Here is a 15,308-nt window from a genome sequence, read left to right as displayed (position 1 = left end):
GATGAAACCTCTCCGGAAGTCAAAGTCAGATTCAAACTCTGAAGTTTCTTCTACTCTTAATGGGTCCCAGTGAACCATACTGGGAAAGGGTCCCCAGGGTCAGGTTAGAGCAGAAGGTGTGAGTGGATGCAAGGGAAGCATCACTGGAGGCACTGAAGCATCTGCAGGCTGTGCTGAGAGCAGAGAACTGAGGCAGTGCTGACAGGTCAGGACAAGCAGCTCAAGGTGGCTCTGCTGCTGAGGAAACCTGGAGGGATTTCATTGATGCAAAGGGCCAAGCCCTGAGCCCCAGCCCCTGGCAAGGTAGAGCCTGTCCCTCACCTGTGGCTCTGGGCTCTGCTGAGGACAGTGGGGAGTGAGGATGAGCTGTGAGCAGGGTAGGACCTTGTCAGGTTTTGCTGTGGTTTGCTTGCAAAGAGACAACTCCTGCTGAAAAGGAATTAAATGTACCTTTAAAAGTAATTTCTATCAGATACTTTGTGTAACAAAAACCTCTCCAATTAGCTATAGAAACCTTGGCAATAATGAGAGGTTCAGCAGTATTTAATGAGCCCCATGGAGTATTTGGGGCTGATTACATCATCCTTAGGTACTGCCAGCAGACTCTGCCAAGGTACTGCCAAGAAGCCTCTCAACAAGTCCAAGTCATAAGTAAACTCCAAAGTACCTTGAAGCACTGATTGGCCTCACTGAGACTTGTTCCTGACAAAGGCTCCCCAGGGACTCGTTAGAGCAGCTTGTTAGAGGCCAGGATTGCAGGGAGACAAAGGCAAAGTACAGGGCAGAAAAACTTGCCTTTGGTCTAGGAAGTAGAAAGGCCCTGACCGCTGCCCTTGCAATAGAAGAACCTCAAAGCCTCAAAGCAAAGTTTCTCTTGACAGGCCTTGGTGGCAGAGGCAACTGCCAGAGCTCAGGGCACAAAGACCTTGGTCCTCTTGGGCTTCTCAGCCTTACCAGAGCCCTTGGCCATCCCTACTGCAGCCTCTCCTACACTGTCCCATAACTGCAGCTCTTTCCCTTCTGCCTGCTGACACCAATGTTGCTTCTCCAGCCAGCTCTCCCCCTGCCATTTCCATCCCTTCCCTGAGCTGTCTCAGCTCTCCCTGCCATTTCCTGACACCTCTGGATGGCCTCATGCATAGCAGCTCTGCGCTTTGAGGGACATTTCTTTGGCCTCCTCTCCACTCTGAACCTTCCAAGCTGCACTTTGTGAAGGTTTTGGTCTGTTCCCACTCCCCATAAGAGCTCCATCCCCTCTGAAACCACCCTTCAACCATGTGCACACTGCTGTGGCATTGCCCTGAGCAGGCTGAAGCAGCCCAGGTCCCTCTGCTTCTCCACAGAGATGTCAACCCCCATCCTGGCAGATCTCCTCTGCAGTCTCTGCAGTTCCTCCTTTCTCCATCAGACTGCAGAGCTCCACACCCAGACACCAAGAATCCAGATGTGGCCACAGCAGTGTTGAGCCCAGGGGAGGACAACTCCTGTGTCTGTGTGGACACATTCCTCCTGCCCCAGTCCAGCTACAGTTGGCCTTCTTCACTCTGCAGTTTGCTCCATCCCAGGGCATTGGGAATGGTTCCTCCCAGACTCTGTGGTGCCTTTTTGACTGGGGATATGTGGTAATTTGGCCCTGGCTGGGGGCTTAATGCCCACCAAATCCACTCTATCACTCCCATTCTTAGATGGACAGTGGGTAGGGGAAAGATTTTGATTTGGAGAGTTTCCTTATTCTGCTTTTTATCAGTAGCATGATTTTATATCTTGTCAGGAGCTTTACAAAATTTCCATTACACATTTCAAAATTTCATGTCTTAAAATTCTCCTTTTAATTTCTTTTTTCATTTTTAGCATTGCTCATTTTTCTAGAGGTCCCCTTGTTTACCTAAATAGGTGTCTCTCTGTGTGTGTGTAATTTTATGGGTTTTTTCCTTTCATTCCTATAGGGAAGGAGAATGTAAATGTAGTGCTGTCAGGCATTTGGAATGACTCTCCAACAACAAAAATTTCAGTAAGTCCTTATGGTCTAATCAGAACGATATAAAAATAACTGCTGCAAGAGGCAATCCTTATAGCATCTAAATTAGCTTTAGAATGTGTCCCAAAATTACTCTTTACCAATCTTCATGGCAATAATCAAATTTTTCATTATTCCTGAGTTTTCCATCCTATTCAGATGATTAATAACACAACCTTCTTACAGTATTCTTTCTATTTAGAGCTGACATTTTCAGATCAGAGAGAACATTTTTTGTCGATGAAGTTAATTTGTTTACTTTGTTTGGCTTCATCTGCACTTACACCACTGCACAACCTTGGGCCTCAAGTCAGGCTATGCAGAGAAGACTGTGACCACACTGCTAAAAACCATTTACAAGGTTTACAGCTTGGCCAAAGACTCTTCTGATCCCTGTCTTCTGGGTGTGACCAGCAGTGTACACGGGAGGCCAAGAGGGCCAATGGCATCCTGGCCAATATCAGAAACAATGTGGCCAGCAGGAGCAGGGAGGTCATTCTGCCCCTGTACTCAGCACTGGTTAGACCACACCTAGAGTCCTGTGTCCAGTTCTGGGCCCCTCAGTTTAAGAAAGATGTTGAGTTGCTGGAAGGTGTCCAGAGAAGGGCAACAAAGCTGGGGAGGGGTTTGGTGCACAGCCCTGTGAGGAGCAGCTGAGGGAGGTGGGGTTGTTTAGACTGGAGAAGAGGAGGCATCTTCTCCAGAAGGAGAGGACACAGTCTCAAGCTGTGCCAGGGAGGTTTAGGCTGGATATTAGGGAGATATTGGCCTTTGGAATGTGCTGCCCAGGGAGATGGTAGAGTCACCATCACTGGAGGTGTTTAGAAAGAGACTGGATGAGGCACTCAGTGCCATGGTTTAGTTGATTAGATGGTGTTGGGTGACAGGTTGGACTCGGTGATCTCAAAGGTCTTTTCCAACCTGGTTAATTCTGTATTCATTTTTGTATTTTTATTCTCATGCATGATTTTTCAGTTCAAAGCACTTGAGAGAAATCATGCAATGGCTGTGCTGCAAAACACCAGATTGGGGATTGAAAGACAACGTCATGTGGATTGGACATATCAGGATATTCCAGGAACATCTGTACTCCCATACACTTGGATTTAGACTAAAGCCAGATGCTGTGGCAATGCCAGCGACGAGCAGTGTGAGCAATCTGGCAGCACTGGCCTAGAGCCTGACATGGTGGTAGGCCATGCTCAGCATAAGTGCAGAGCCAGCTAGCAGTGTACCAAACAGTGCTGTGCCTGCAGCATGTAACTAAAACAAGGTACTGGTAGCTATAAACACAGCAAGTTATCTTGGGACAACAGGACATGCACCTGCATCAACAAACCTCGCGTGTCAGCAGTAGTTGGACCAATAATCTATAATAATGTGATGTGTGGTCACTCATAGGGAACCAATGAGTCCATGTCAACAAGGCACTCCAAGTTTATATAAGTTGTAGAAGTTCCCTTGCTAGGCACTTCTGCCTTTTCTTTCCCTTCTTCTTCTATGCTTTACTGTGCTATACTCGCAACATAGGCTTGTGCCATAGGCCTGCCATACTGGAACAATAAAGGAACAATATTCGATCATAATGGTCAGCTGTATTGACTCCAATCTCCATCGTCTATAAGATGCTACAGTTTGTTTCACTTGAAAAAGACACTTGGCACATGAAGTGTGGCCAAGAGACTTCCCTTTTTCCTTTGTGGAACACTTTTGTTTGTCCCCTGACCCCAGGAGATTCTAACGGGGGCCGTGTTCCTCTCATGCAGGCTGACGGCGAGGCTGCACTCAACACCACACATGCCACAACTGGAGCAGAGAAGTTGTGTTCCTGGCAGTTCTCTCTCCACCTGGATCAGGACAAAGGTACAGGTCGACAAAGACTTGCACTGACACAGGGTCAGAAAGATGAAACCACCAAAGGTTTAATTTATTAGAGGTCTTCTTTAGCATCTGAAGGAGTTTTGTGGAGCCCCCTGAAAGGGTCTGGGGCAGTGTTAGTGGTATCTGGGGTCACCTCATGGCTGCCACCTCAATGCTGCCTGCTTAAGAGTACTGGGACTCTTCCTGGAACCACTGGACAGAAGGATAGTTTGTCTCTCTCTGTTTGCAGTGCCCTGACAAGGACTTGCACTGACACAGGGTCAGAGAGCTGAAACCACTAATTAGTAAGAACAACAGACTTTGTTGCTGCCATCTGCTGCTAAGAGGTCTGAGTGGACTCTAAATGGGGTTTGGAGGCAGGTAAAGGTTTCTTTTGGTGTCTAAAGGGGTTTTGTGGGCATCTAGAAGGGGTCTGGAGCCCTCTGAAAGGGTCTGAGGTAGTGTTAGGGAGTTCTGGGCTGATCTACCAGTGGGTCTGGGGATATTAAAAGTGTCTGGGGGTACCTAACATGGTCCTGGGTGTATCAGATGAGGGCAGTGTAAGATAGAAGCAATTTCACACTAATGGTAGGCTCTGCGCGGAGTGGTTCTTCTGGAGGACAAACTCCATGGACCAGTCTCCTTCCCACTTCGCTCTTACAGCTGAGCTGACCACACTTGGCATGGAGCACTCCTTTGGCCACTTCAGGTCAGCTGGCCTGGCTGAGTCCCCTCCCAAGATTTTGCCCCTACCCCAGCATACTCTTGGAGCAGGGAAATGTTGGAAAAGCACAGCCTGAGTGCTCAGCTGAGCAGCAGCCAAAACACTGCTGTGTTACCAACACCCAGCTACAGCCCTGCAAAGCACAGCACTAGCAGGATGCTCACAGAAGAATTAACTCCAGCTCAGCCCAAACCCAATTCAATCTCCACCCCTTATTCCTACTCCAAAACCCCAGTGGCTGACCTCAGGTTTCACCTGATGTCTTCTGACAGAGACTCCAAGTGCTCTGTGCACCCCAGCTGCACTGTAGAGGGTATTTTGCACCAATGGTGCCATTCAGATAGGCCCAAGTGCCACTGCACAGCTCCCTCCTCTTTGATCAGCTCAACATCTTGTTGTTCACCGCCCCACTCACAATGATTCTGCTTTCAGGTTACTCAATCGAGAGGGCTCACAAGCTGAATGCAGCCTGGGACATGCATTCTGCAGAGCCCCACAAGGCCTAGGACAGACTGTGTCTCCTTCTTGTTGGATGGTGGAGACATGGTTGCTATCCTGTTGACCATGTCCATAGGTACATGACAGCATCCAGCCTTCCATTTTCTTGCCAGGAACTGAATTTCCTCTGCAGGTCATAGTATCATAGTATGTCAGGTTGGAAGGGACCACAAGGATCATCTAGTTCCAACCCCCTTGCCATGGGCAGGGACACCCCACACTAGATCAGGCTGGCCAGAGCCTTGTCCAGCCTGGGCTTAAACACCTCCAGGGACGGCGCCCCAACCACCTCCCTAGACAATCCATTCCAGGGCTTCACCAATCTCATGGGGAAGAACTTCCTCCTCACATCCAGCCTGAATCTCCCCACCTCCTGCTTCATTCCATTCCCCCTAATCCTATCACTACCTGATATCCTGAGAAGTCCCTCCCCAGCCTTCTTGTAGCCCCATTCAGATACTGGAAGGCCACAATTAGGTCACCTCGGAGCCTTCTCTTCTCCAGACTGAACAGCCCCAACTCTCTCAGTCTGTCCTCATAGGAGAGGTGCTCCAGCCCTCTGCTCATCCTCCTGGCCCTTCTCTGGACACCTTCCAGCACCTCCGGATCCCTCTGGTAATAGGGGCTCCAGAACTGGAGGCAGTACTCCAGGTGGGGTCTCACCAGAGCTGAGTAGAGGGGGAGAATCACTTCCCTTGCCCTGCTGGCCACACTTCTCTTGCTGCAGCCTAGGATCTGATTGGCTTTCCAGGCTGCAAGTGCACACTGAGAGCTCTTGTTGAGCTTCTCCTCCACCAGCACCCCCAAGTCTCTCTCCTCAGGGCTGCTTTCCAGCCAGTCACTGCCCAGCCTGGATTTGTGCCTGGGATTGCCTCCACCCAGCTGCAGGACCCTGCCCTTGGTCTTGTTGAACCTCATGAGGTTGGCTTGTGCCCACCTCTCCAGCCTGTCCAGGTCCCTCTGGATGGCATCCCTTCCCTCCAGCGTGTCTGCTGCACCACACAGCTTGGTGTCATCAGCAAACTTGCTGATGGTGCACTCAATGCCACTGTCCATGGCACCCACAAAGATGTTGAACAAGCCTGGTCCCAGGACTGATCCCTGAGGGACTCTGCTTGTCCCTGGCCTCCACTGGGACATGGACCCATGGACAGCCACTCTTTCGGTGCAGCCATCAAGCCAGTTCTGTATCCATCTAGTGGTCACCCATCACACCCCTGTGTCAGCAGCCTGGAGACCAGGATGTGGTGCGGGACAGTGTCGAAGGCTTTGCTCAGGCCCAGGCAACCAACATCAGTTGCTTACCCCTCATCTATGAATGTTGTCACCTGTTCATAGAAGGCCACCAGGTTGGTCAGGCAGGATTTGCCCTTGGTGAAGCCATGCTGACTGTTCCCCATCACCTCTTCACTATTCTTCTGAGTCAGTAGTGCCTGCAGAAGGATCTGCTCCATGATCTTCCTGGGCACAGAGGTGAGACTGAGTGGCCTGGAGTTCTCTGGTTCCCACACATCATTGCATGGGGCCACAAGGCAGAAGAAGTTTTGGAGAAAGGAGAAAAAAATATTCAGATACTTCTGAAGGTTGAATTTGCCATAAAGAAAAGCAAGGTCAAAGGACCTGCAGAGGAAATTCAGTTCCTGGCAAGAAAATGGAAGGCTGGATGCTGTCATGTACCTATGGACATGGTCAACAGGATAGCAACCAAGTCTCCACCATCCAACAAGAAGGAGACACAGTCTGTCCTAGGCCTTGTGGGGCTCTGCAGAATGCATGTCCCAGGCTGCATTCAGCTTGTGAGCCCTCTCTATCGAGTGACTTGAAAGCAGAATCATTGTGAGTGGGGCAGTGAGCAACAAGGTTTTGAGCAGATCAAAGAGGAGGGAGCTGTGCAGTGGCACTTGGGTCTACCTGAATGGCACCATTGGTGCAAAATATCCTCTACAGTGCAGCTGGGGAGCACGGAGCACTTGGAGTCTCTGTCAGAAGACATCAGGTGAAACCTGAGGTCAGCCACTGGGGTTTTGGAGTAGGAATAAGGGGTGGAGATTGAATTGGGTTTGGGCTGAACTGGAGTTAATTCTCCTCTGAGCATCCTGCTAGTGCTGTGCTTTGCAGGGCTGTAGCTGGGTGTTGGTAACACAGCAGTGTTTTGGCTGCTGCTCAGCTGAGCACTCAGGCTGTGCTTTTCCAACATTTCCCTGCTCCAAGAGTATGCTGGGGTAGGGGCAAAATCTTGGGAGGGGACTCAGCCAGGCCAGCTGACCTGAAGTGGCCAAAGGAGTGCTCCATGCCAAGTGTGGTCAGCTCAGCTGTAAGAGCGAAGTGGGAAGGAGACTAGTCCATGGAGTTTGTCCTCCAGAAGAAGCACACTGAACAGAGCCCTGCTGCCTGAGACCAACCCCCCTGTGATGCTGGGCAGTAGAGATTCACTTCTCTCTCTGCTTCACCCTGTGTGGTCTATTGCTTGTGCCTATCCTTAGTGTTAAATTGCTTCTATCTTACACTGCCTTTTGTTATCTTTCCCCTTTCACCGGTCCATCTAAGAAGGGGAGTGATACAGTGTCTTTGGTGGGCACTAAGCCCCTAGCCAGGTCCAAACCACCACACATGCCAAGTCAGAAAGGCACCACAGGGTCTGGGAGGAAACATTGCCAATGCCCTGGGATGGAGCAAACCCTGCACACAGGGAAGAAGGCCAACTGCAGCTGGGCTGTGGCAGGAGGAGTGTGGCCATCCAGACACAGAAGTTGTCCTCCCCAGGACTCAGCACTGCTGTGGCCACACCTGGATACTTGGTGTCTGGGAATCTGCAGTCAATGGAGAAGGGAGAAACTGGGTAGACTACAGAGGAGATCTGCCAGGATGGGGGTTGACATCTCCGTGGAGAGGCTGAGGGAGCTAGGCTTTGCTTCAGCCTGCTCAGGGCACTGCCATAGCAGTGTGCATATGGCTGAAGGGTGGTTTCAGGGAGGATGGAGCTCATCTGGGGAGTGGGAAGAAACCAAAACCTCCACAAAGTGCAGCTTGGAAGGTTCAGAGAGGAGATGAGGCCAAAAAAATGTCCCTCAAAGCGCAGAGCTGCTATGCATGAGGCTATCCAGAGGTGTCAGGAAATGGCAGGGAGAGCTGAGACAGCTCAGGGAAGGGATGGCAATGGCAGGGGGAGAGCTGGGTGGGGAAGCAACATTGGTGTCAGCAGCCTGAAGGGAAAGAGCTGCAGGCATGGGACAGTGTAGGAGAGGCGGCAGTAGGATGGCCAAGGGCTCTGGCAAGGCTGAGAGGCCCAACAGGACCAAGGTCTTTGTGCCCTTGGCTCTGGCACTTGCCTCTGCCACCAAGGCCTGTGAGGAGAAACTTGGCTTTGAGGTTCTTCTATTCCAAGGGCAGTGGTCAGGGCTTGGCCTTTCTGCTTCCTAGACCAAAGGCAAGTTTTTCTGCCCTGCACTTTGCCTTTGTCTCCCTGCAATCCTGGCCTCTAACAAGCTGCTCTAACGAGTCCCTGGGGAGCCTTTGTCAGTAAAAGCCTCAGTGAGGCCAATCAGTGCTTCAAGGTACTTTGGAGTTTGCTTCTGCCTTGGACTTCTTGAGAGGCTTCTTGGCAGTACCTTGGCAGAGTCTCCTGGCAGTACCTGAGGATGATGTAATCAGCCCCAAATACTCCATGGGGCTCATTAAATACTGCTGAACCTCTAATTATTGCCAAGGTTTCTGCAGCTAATTGGAGAAGTTTTTATTGCACAAAGCATCTGATAGTATTTTTAAAGGTACATTTAATTCCTTTTCAGCAGGAGTTGTCTCTTTGCAAGCAAACCACAGCAATCCTGTCAAGGTCCTACCCTGGTCACTGCTCATCCTCACTCACCACTGCCCCCAACAGAGCCCAGAGCCACAGGTGAGGGAAAGGATCTGCCTTGCCAGGGGCTGGGGCTCAGGGCTTAGCCCTTTGGATCAAGGAAACCCCTCCAGGTTTCCTCAGCAGCAGAGCCACCTTGAGCTGCTTGTCCTGACCTGTCAGCACTGCCTCAGGTCTCTGCTCTCACCATCACCTGGAGATGCTTCAGTGCCTCCAGTGATGCTTCCCTTGCATCCACTGTGTCCTTCTGCTCTAACCAGACCCTGTGGACCTTTCCCAGTATGCTTCACTGGGACCCATTAAGAGTAGAAGAAACTTCAGAGTTTGAATCTGACTTTGACTTCTGGAGATGTTTCATCAGATTCCTCTCAGTCCCTGAGGTTTACAGGACACCAAAAGCTACCAGAGGAGTTATTAAAAGACCTTGGGCTGCTCCTCTGGTGCCCTATTGGGCCGGACTCCTGGGCTGGAAGGAACTGCTGGCAAGCAGGCAGTGCTGCAGGACACAGCTCTGGCCAGGAGCAGCTCTCTGCACAGCACAGCAGGGCTGAGAACACTGCCAGAGGATTTCAAGGAGATGAGGAAGGCAGAGAGAGCTTCAAGGTGTCCAGGACTGGGAGGGTGACTGAGAGCTGACTGGAGGAGAAGTCACTGCAGTCACTGACATGGTGAAGCTGTGGGTGCAGGACACTGCAGCTGTAGCTCCTGGAGGCATCTCCATCACGGCAGCTGATGCTCAGCTGAAGGCTCCTGGATTGTGCACACAGAAGGAGGACCAAAGCCCTTCAGTTCCATCCTGCCAGCAGCAGTGAGCAGAGCTGGGTAAGGAGAAGGCTTCACCCCCAGCCCCTCTGCCTTTCTCTCTTCCCTTCACTGTCTCTTCAGCACTGCAGGCCTGCTGCCTGTTTCTCCACCTCTCCATGGCTGTGGTGGTTTTAGGCAATGCCTTTAAAATTTAGTTACAGATTTTGAGCAGAAAAGTAGAAACAAAATAAATAGATCACTCTTGGGTGTGAAAAGGAAAAGAAAAGATTATTCTAAACAAATTGATTGGATAAATATCTGGAATCAGAGGAGCTGGACCATAACAATTCTCTCTCTTCTCTTCTGATCTCAGCTGTTTTGCTTGTCTCTGGAGAGATCACCTGCTTTGGCTGGCCTTGCTTAAGTCTAACCCACTGCTTTTTTGCTCTTTCCACTCCTCCTTTCTCTCTTGGAACAGGGCAACTGGGGGTAGGGGCAGTGGAACAGCTTCCCTGGTCTCTGACCAGGGGGGTTTGTGTGGTTTGCTAATTGTAAATACCTGTCCAATATTGTCACTCCTGGATGTTCAGTACCTGTTCATTGCATTCCATTGCAGAGTGTAGCTTTTGCTTGTCAATACAGCTTCATTTGCTTCTAACTGAGCTGCTCTGGCAAAGCTAATGCTGGGGGAAATTTCAACCCACCACAATGGGACTCTTGTTCTCTGGGATTGGGCTGTTGGTCACTTTCTGTTCTGACACCAGAGGCATCTTCATGGCAATTCTAGGTCCCTGCTGCATTTGAAGCTGGGATGAACTCTGCCATGGGTTGGTAGTGATGGGACTGAGCTGATCCATTCCTCATGCAGCTCAGGGACAGGGGTTACAATGAGGCTGAGAGAAGTGTGCCCTAACTTGTCACTGCCTTTCCCTCCTTGCACAGGTCTCCACGGCCAGAGGCAGCAGATGGCCAACAGCAGCTCCATCACCCACTTCCTCCTCCTGTCATTCCCAGGTACAAGGCAGCTGCAGCTCCTGCACTTCTGGCTCTTCCTGGCCATCTACCTGGCTGCCCTGCTGGGCAATGGCCTCATCATCAGCACCATAGCCTGGGACCACCACCTCCACACCCCCATGTACTTCTTCCTCCTCAACCTTGCCCTCCTTGACCTGGGTGCCATCTCCACCACTGTGCCAAAATCCATGGACAATTCCCTGAGAGACAACAGGGACATCTCCTATGCAGGATGTGTACTTCAGCTCTTCTTTTTTGTATTCTTAATTGTTGCAGAGTATTTTCTCCTCACCACCATGTCCTACGATCGCTACGTTGCCATCTGCAGACCCCTGCACTATGAGACCCTCCTGGGCAGCAGAGTTTGTCTCCACCTGGCAGCAGCTGCCTGGGGCTGTGGCTTTCTCTATGCTCTGCTGCACACAGCCAATACATTTTCCCTGCCCCTCTGCCAGGGCAATGCTCTGGAGCAGTTCTTCTGTGAAATCCCCCAGGTCCTCAAGCTCTCCTGCTCCCCATACTACCTCAGGGAACTTTGGCTTCTTGTGCTCAGTGTCTGTTCTATATCTGTCTGTTTTGTGTTGATTGTGGTGTCCTATGTGCAGATCTTCAGGGCAGTGCTGAGGATCCCCTCTCAGCAGGGACGCCACAAAGCCTTTGCCACCTGCCTCCCTCACCTGGCTGTGGTCTCCCTGGTTACAAGCACTGGCTCCTTTGCCTACCTGAAGCCCTCCTCTGTCGCCTCCCCATCCCTGGACCTGGTGGTGTCAGTTCTGTACTCAGTGGTGCCTCCAGCAGTGAACCCTCTCATCTACAGCCTGAGGAACCAGGAGCTCAAGGCTGCCCTGAGCCAACTGATCCCTGGATGCTTTCAGAAGCAATAAACTCTTTGTCTTCTCCTGCAGAGCAGTTCTGATGTCACTCAGTGCAGGCCCAGGCTGACAGCTCAAATTCTGGCTGCTGCTGGGGCTGTTCCCCTTGTGATAATGTTGTTCCCACACAAATGTCTTTCTTCAGACCCTTTCTGGTTCAGTGTTGTCCTGTCTGCTGTGACCCAGAGGCTGCAGACATGAGGAGCTGTGCTCCCTGGGTGTTCAACACAATAAAGGACCCTGCAGGGAGTTGTTTCTCTGAGCTCATTCCTCACTTCCTCTGTGGAGCTTCAGGGCAGTGCCTGTGTGCAGAGGTGGAGGGGCAGAGTCCCATCACAGCAGCAGTGCCAGGGAGCCCCCGAGCTTAGGCTGTCCTCAGCTGCTGTGATTAAGAGACCAGGCCAGGTGTCCACTTTATTATGTGAAATTCTTCTTCATAAAACTAATACAACACAAAAGCAGTTTATGACAGGATCAGGGACTCTCTTACATCCATCTGCTATGTGCCTGAAGTCTCACACTCTCAGGTCATAACACCACTCGTAATCAAATATCTGCCCTCCTCCAACAGCACTGCTGCACCATGTTTCACAAGCCATCAAGGCCAACACTGTTTCTTCTTATCAGTCCAGCAGTGCTTGGAGCTCAGATCTCCAAGGTTTAACCCTTCATTTCCCCCTTCTGTTATATAACAAGAGTCCCCTTAACAAAGCAATTAATCGAACTCTATAAGCATTACAATAAACAAGGTAAAAAAGGGTAGCAAAAAGAATGAAGCAGTAAAAGCATACAGAATTGTTCTAAGAAAACTACAAAGCCAGAGAGAAAGTCCCCAATTACCAAGCAATTCAAAAGATGAAGGCAATTTATGGTTCCCAGCAATTTCTGAGCATCATGAAGTGTTTTCACATGTGCATTGATTTGCAAAGGCTGTGGAACAATTGTTTGGGTCTGAATCCTCCACCCTAAATATTTCCAAGGCGGTACATTCTGAATTTTCTCAGGTGCTACACAAAACCCAACTTGAGTCACAGTGGATACAGCAAGGGCTACGGCTTTGTCCATGAGCTCAGGGCTTTGTGCTGCCACTAGGATGTCATCCATGTAATGATATATCAGAACATCAGGAAATGCCTCTCCAACAGGACTGAGAATTTTTGCTACATACCACTGACAAATTGTAGAACTATTTTTCATTCCTTTTGGAAGCACAACCCAATGATATCTCTGCAAAGGTTGTTGCAGGTTGACATTTGGAACTGAAAAAGCAAACTTAAGAGCATCATTTGGATGTAGAGGAATGCTAAAGAAGCAATCTTTTAGGTCAATAACAGTTAAATGCCAATATCCTGGTATCATTGTGGGTGAGGGTAGCCCTGGTTGGAGGATCCCCATGTCTTCCATAACATCATTACTCTTTCTGAGATCATGGAGCAAGCGCCACTTGCCTCTTTCTTTTTTGATGACAAAAACAGGAGAGTTCCATGGACTCATGGAGGGTACAATGTGCCCTTTCCCCAATTGCTCTGTGACTAGTTCTTGAAGTGCACAAAGCTTTTCCAATGGTAGGGGCCATTGATCCACCCAGACAGGGGGATTTGTTTTCCATGTTAACTGCAGGGTGTCACGCACCGCAGTGGCCCCCTCTAAAAATGGGTGTTCATGGTCACCCCCCATTGTGAAAGCACATCATGACCCCACAGCACCATAGGCACAGGCAAAGCAAAAGGTTTCACAGAAGCTGTATGTCCCTCTGGTCCCTGAATCTGAATGAAATTCAGGCTCTGATGACTCTCTCCAGCTCCCCCTATGCCTGCCAGCACCTGAGATGCACTAGCTACAGGCCAGCGGGGGGGCCATTTAGCTTTAGAAATCACTGTGACATCTGCTCCAGTATCAATAATGCCACTAAGCACTGTTTTCTGCTGACCATACATCAGGACACATTGACAGATAGGATGTTTTTGAGAGATAGTCTGTACCCACAGAATCTGTGGATCCCCAGTAGACCCGAATCCTCCTTTATTTCTTAAAGGTCCCTCTGCAGGGGGATGTTCCGATCCCAAGGGAAGCAATAATAGCTGTGCAATACGACTTCCCTTCGGTACTGTGCAGGGAGGAAATGGAGCCCATGCCATGATCTGAATTTTATCTGTGCTGTCAGAGTCAACAACCCCAGGAAGCACACAAAGTCCTGATAGCGTTGTTGAGGATCTGCCTAATACTAATGCCTGAGTTTTTGCTGGGAGAGGACCTGACACACCTGTTGGCAATAAATGTACCGTGGCATCAAGTAAAGTTACTGTGTTGGAGATTGCCAGGTCCAGTCCTGCGCTGCCTGCTGTTGCTGGGCGGAGGTCAGAGGCGTGTGTGCTGCTGGCATCTGGCTGGCCGGTGACGGCTGGATGATTTAGAATAGAATAGAATAGAATAGAATAGAATAGAATAGAATAGACCAGGTTGGAATACATAGAATACATAGAATACATAGAATAAACCAGGTTGGAAGAGACCTTCAAGATCATCGCGTCCAACCCATCAACCAATCCAACTCCGCCCAAGCAACTAACCCACAGCACCAAGTACCCCGTCAAGTCTTCTCCTAAAAACCTCCAGTGATGGTGACTCCACCACCTCCCCAGGCAGCCCATTCCAATGTGCAATCACTCTTTCTGTATAGAACTTTTTTCTAACATCCAGCCTGTATCTCCCCTGGCGCAGCCTGAGACTGTGTCCTCTTGTTCTGGTACTGCTTGCCTGGGAGAAGAGACCAACATCCGTCTGTCTACAACCTCCCTTCAGGTAGTTGTAGAGAGTAATAAGGTCACCCCTGAGTCTCCTCTTCTCCAGGCTAAGCAACCCCAGCTCCCTCAGCCTCTCCTCGTAGGGCTTATGTTCCAAACCCCTCACCAACTTTGTTGCTCTTCTCTGGACTCGTTCCAGCAAGTCAACATCCTTCCTAAACTGAGGGGCCCAGAACTGGACACAGTACTCGAGGTGCGGCCTAACCAGTGCAGTGTACAGGGGCAGAATGACCTCCCTGCTCCTGCTGGCCACACTGTTCCTGATGCAGGCCAGGATGCCATTGGCCCTCTTAGCTGCCTGGGCACACTGCAGGCTCATGTTCAGTCTACCGTCGACCAGCACCCCCAGGTCCCTCTCAGCCTGACTGCTCTCCAGCCACTCTGACCCCAGCCTGTAGCTCTGCATGGGGTTGCTGTGGCCAATGTGCAGAACCCGGCTCGAGATCATCGTGTCCAACCTATCATCCAACACTACCCAATCAACTAAACCATGGAACCAAGCATCCTGTCAAGCCTCGCCCTGAACACCCCCAGCGACAGCGACCCCACCACCTCCTCAGGCAGCCCATTCCAGTGGGCAATCACTCTCTCTGTGTAAAACTTCCTCCTAACCTCCAGCCTAAACCTCCCCTGACTCAGCCTGAGACTGTGCCCTCTTGTTCTGGTACTGCTTGCCTGGGAGAAGAGACCAACCTCTGCCTCACTACAACCCCCCTTCAGGTAGTTGTAGAGAGCAATAAGGTCACCCCTGAGTCTCCTCCTCTCCAGACTAAGCAACCCCAGCTCCCTCAATCTCTCCTCATAGGGCTTGTGCTCCAAGCCCCTCACCAACCTTGTTGCCCTTTTCTGGACACGCTCCAGCAAGTCAACATCCTTCCTAAACTGAGGGGCCCAGAACTGGACACAGTACTCAAGGTGC

The 15,308-nt window shown here is 50.5% G+C and overlaps 1 protein-coding gene across 1 annotated transcript; it reads left to right on the top strand.

The window, feature by feature from the left end:
* Nucleotides 1-11,039: 11,039 nt before the first annotated feature.
* LOC128899721 (olfactory receptor 14J1-like) lies at nt 11,040-11,525 on the top strand (the record flags this gene model as incomplete). The annotated part of the gene is made up of 1 exon (XM_054179403.1): nt 11,040-11,525. A coding segment is annotated over one exon (486 nt), but the record flags the coding sequence as incomplete, so codon positions are not given.
* Nucleotides 11,526-15,308: the final 3,783 nt, after the last annotated feature.

This window comes from Dryobates pubescens, unplaced genomic scaffold, assembly GCF_014839835.1.
Source record: "Dryobates pubescens isolate bDryPub1 unplaced genomic scaffold, bDryPub1.pri scaffold_34A_arrow_ctg1, whole genome shotgun sequence".
NCBI classification, from domain to species: Eukaryota; Metazoa; Chordata; class Aves; order Piciformes; family Picidae; genus Dryobates; species Dryobates pubescens.
Note: the sequence above shows the minus strand (reverse complement) of the source record. Positions and strands in the feature narration are given on the sequence as shown.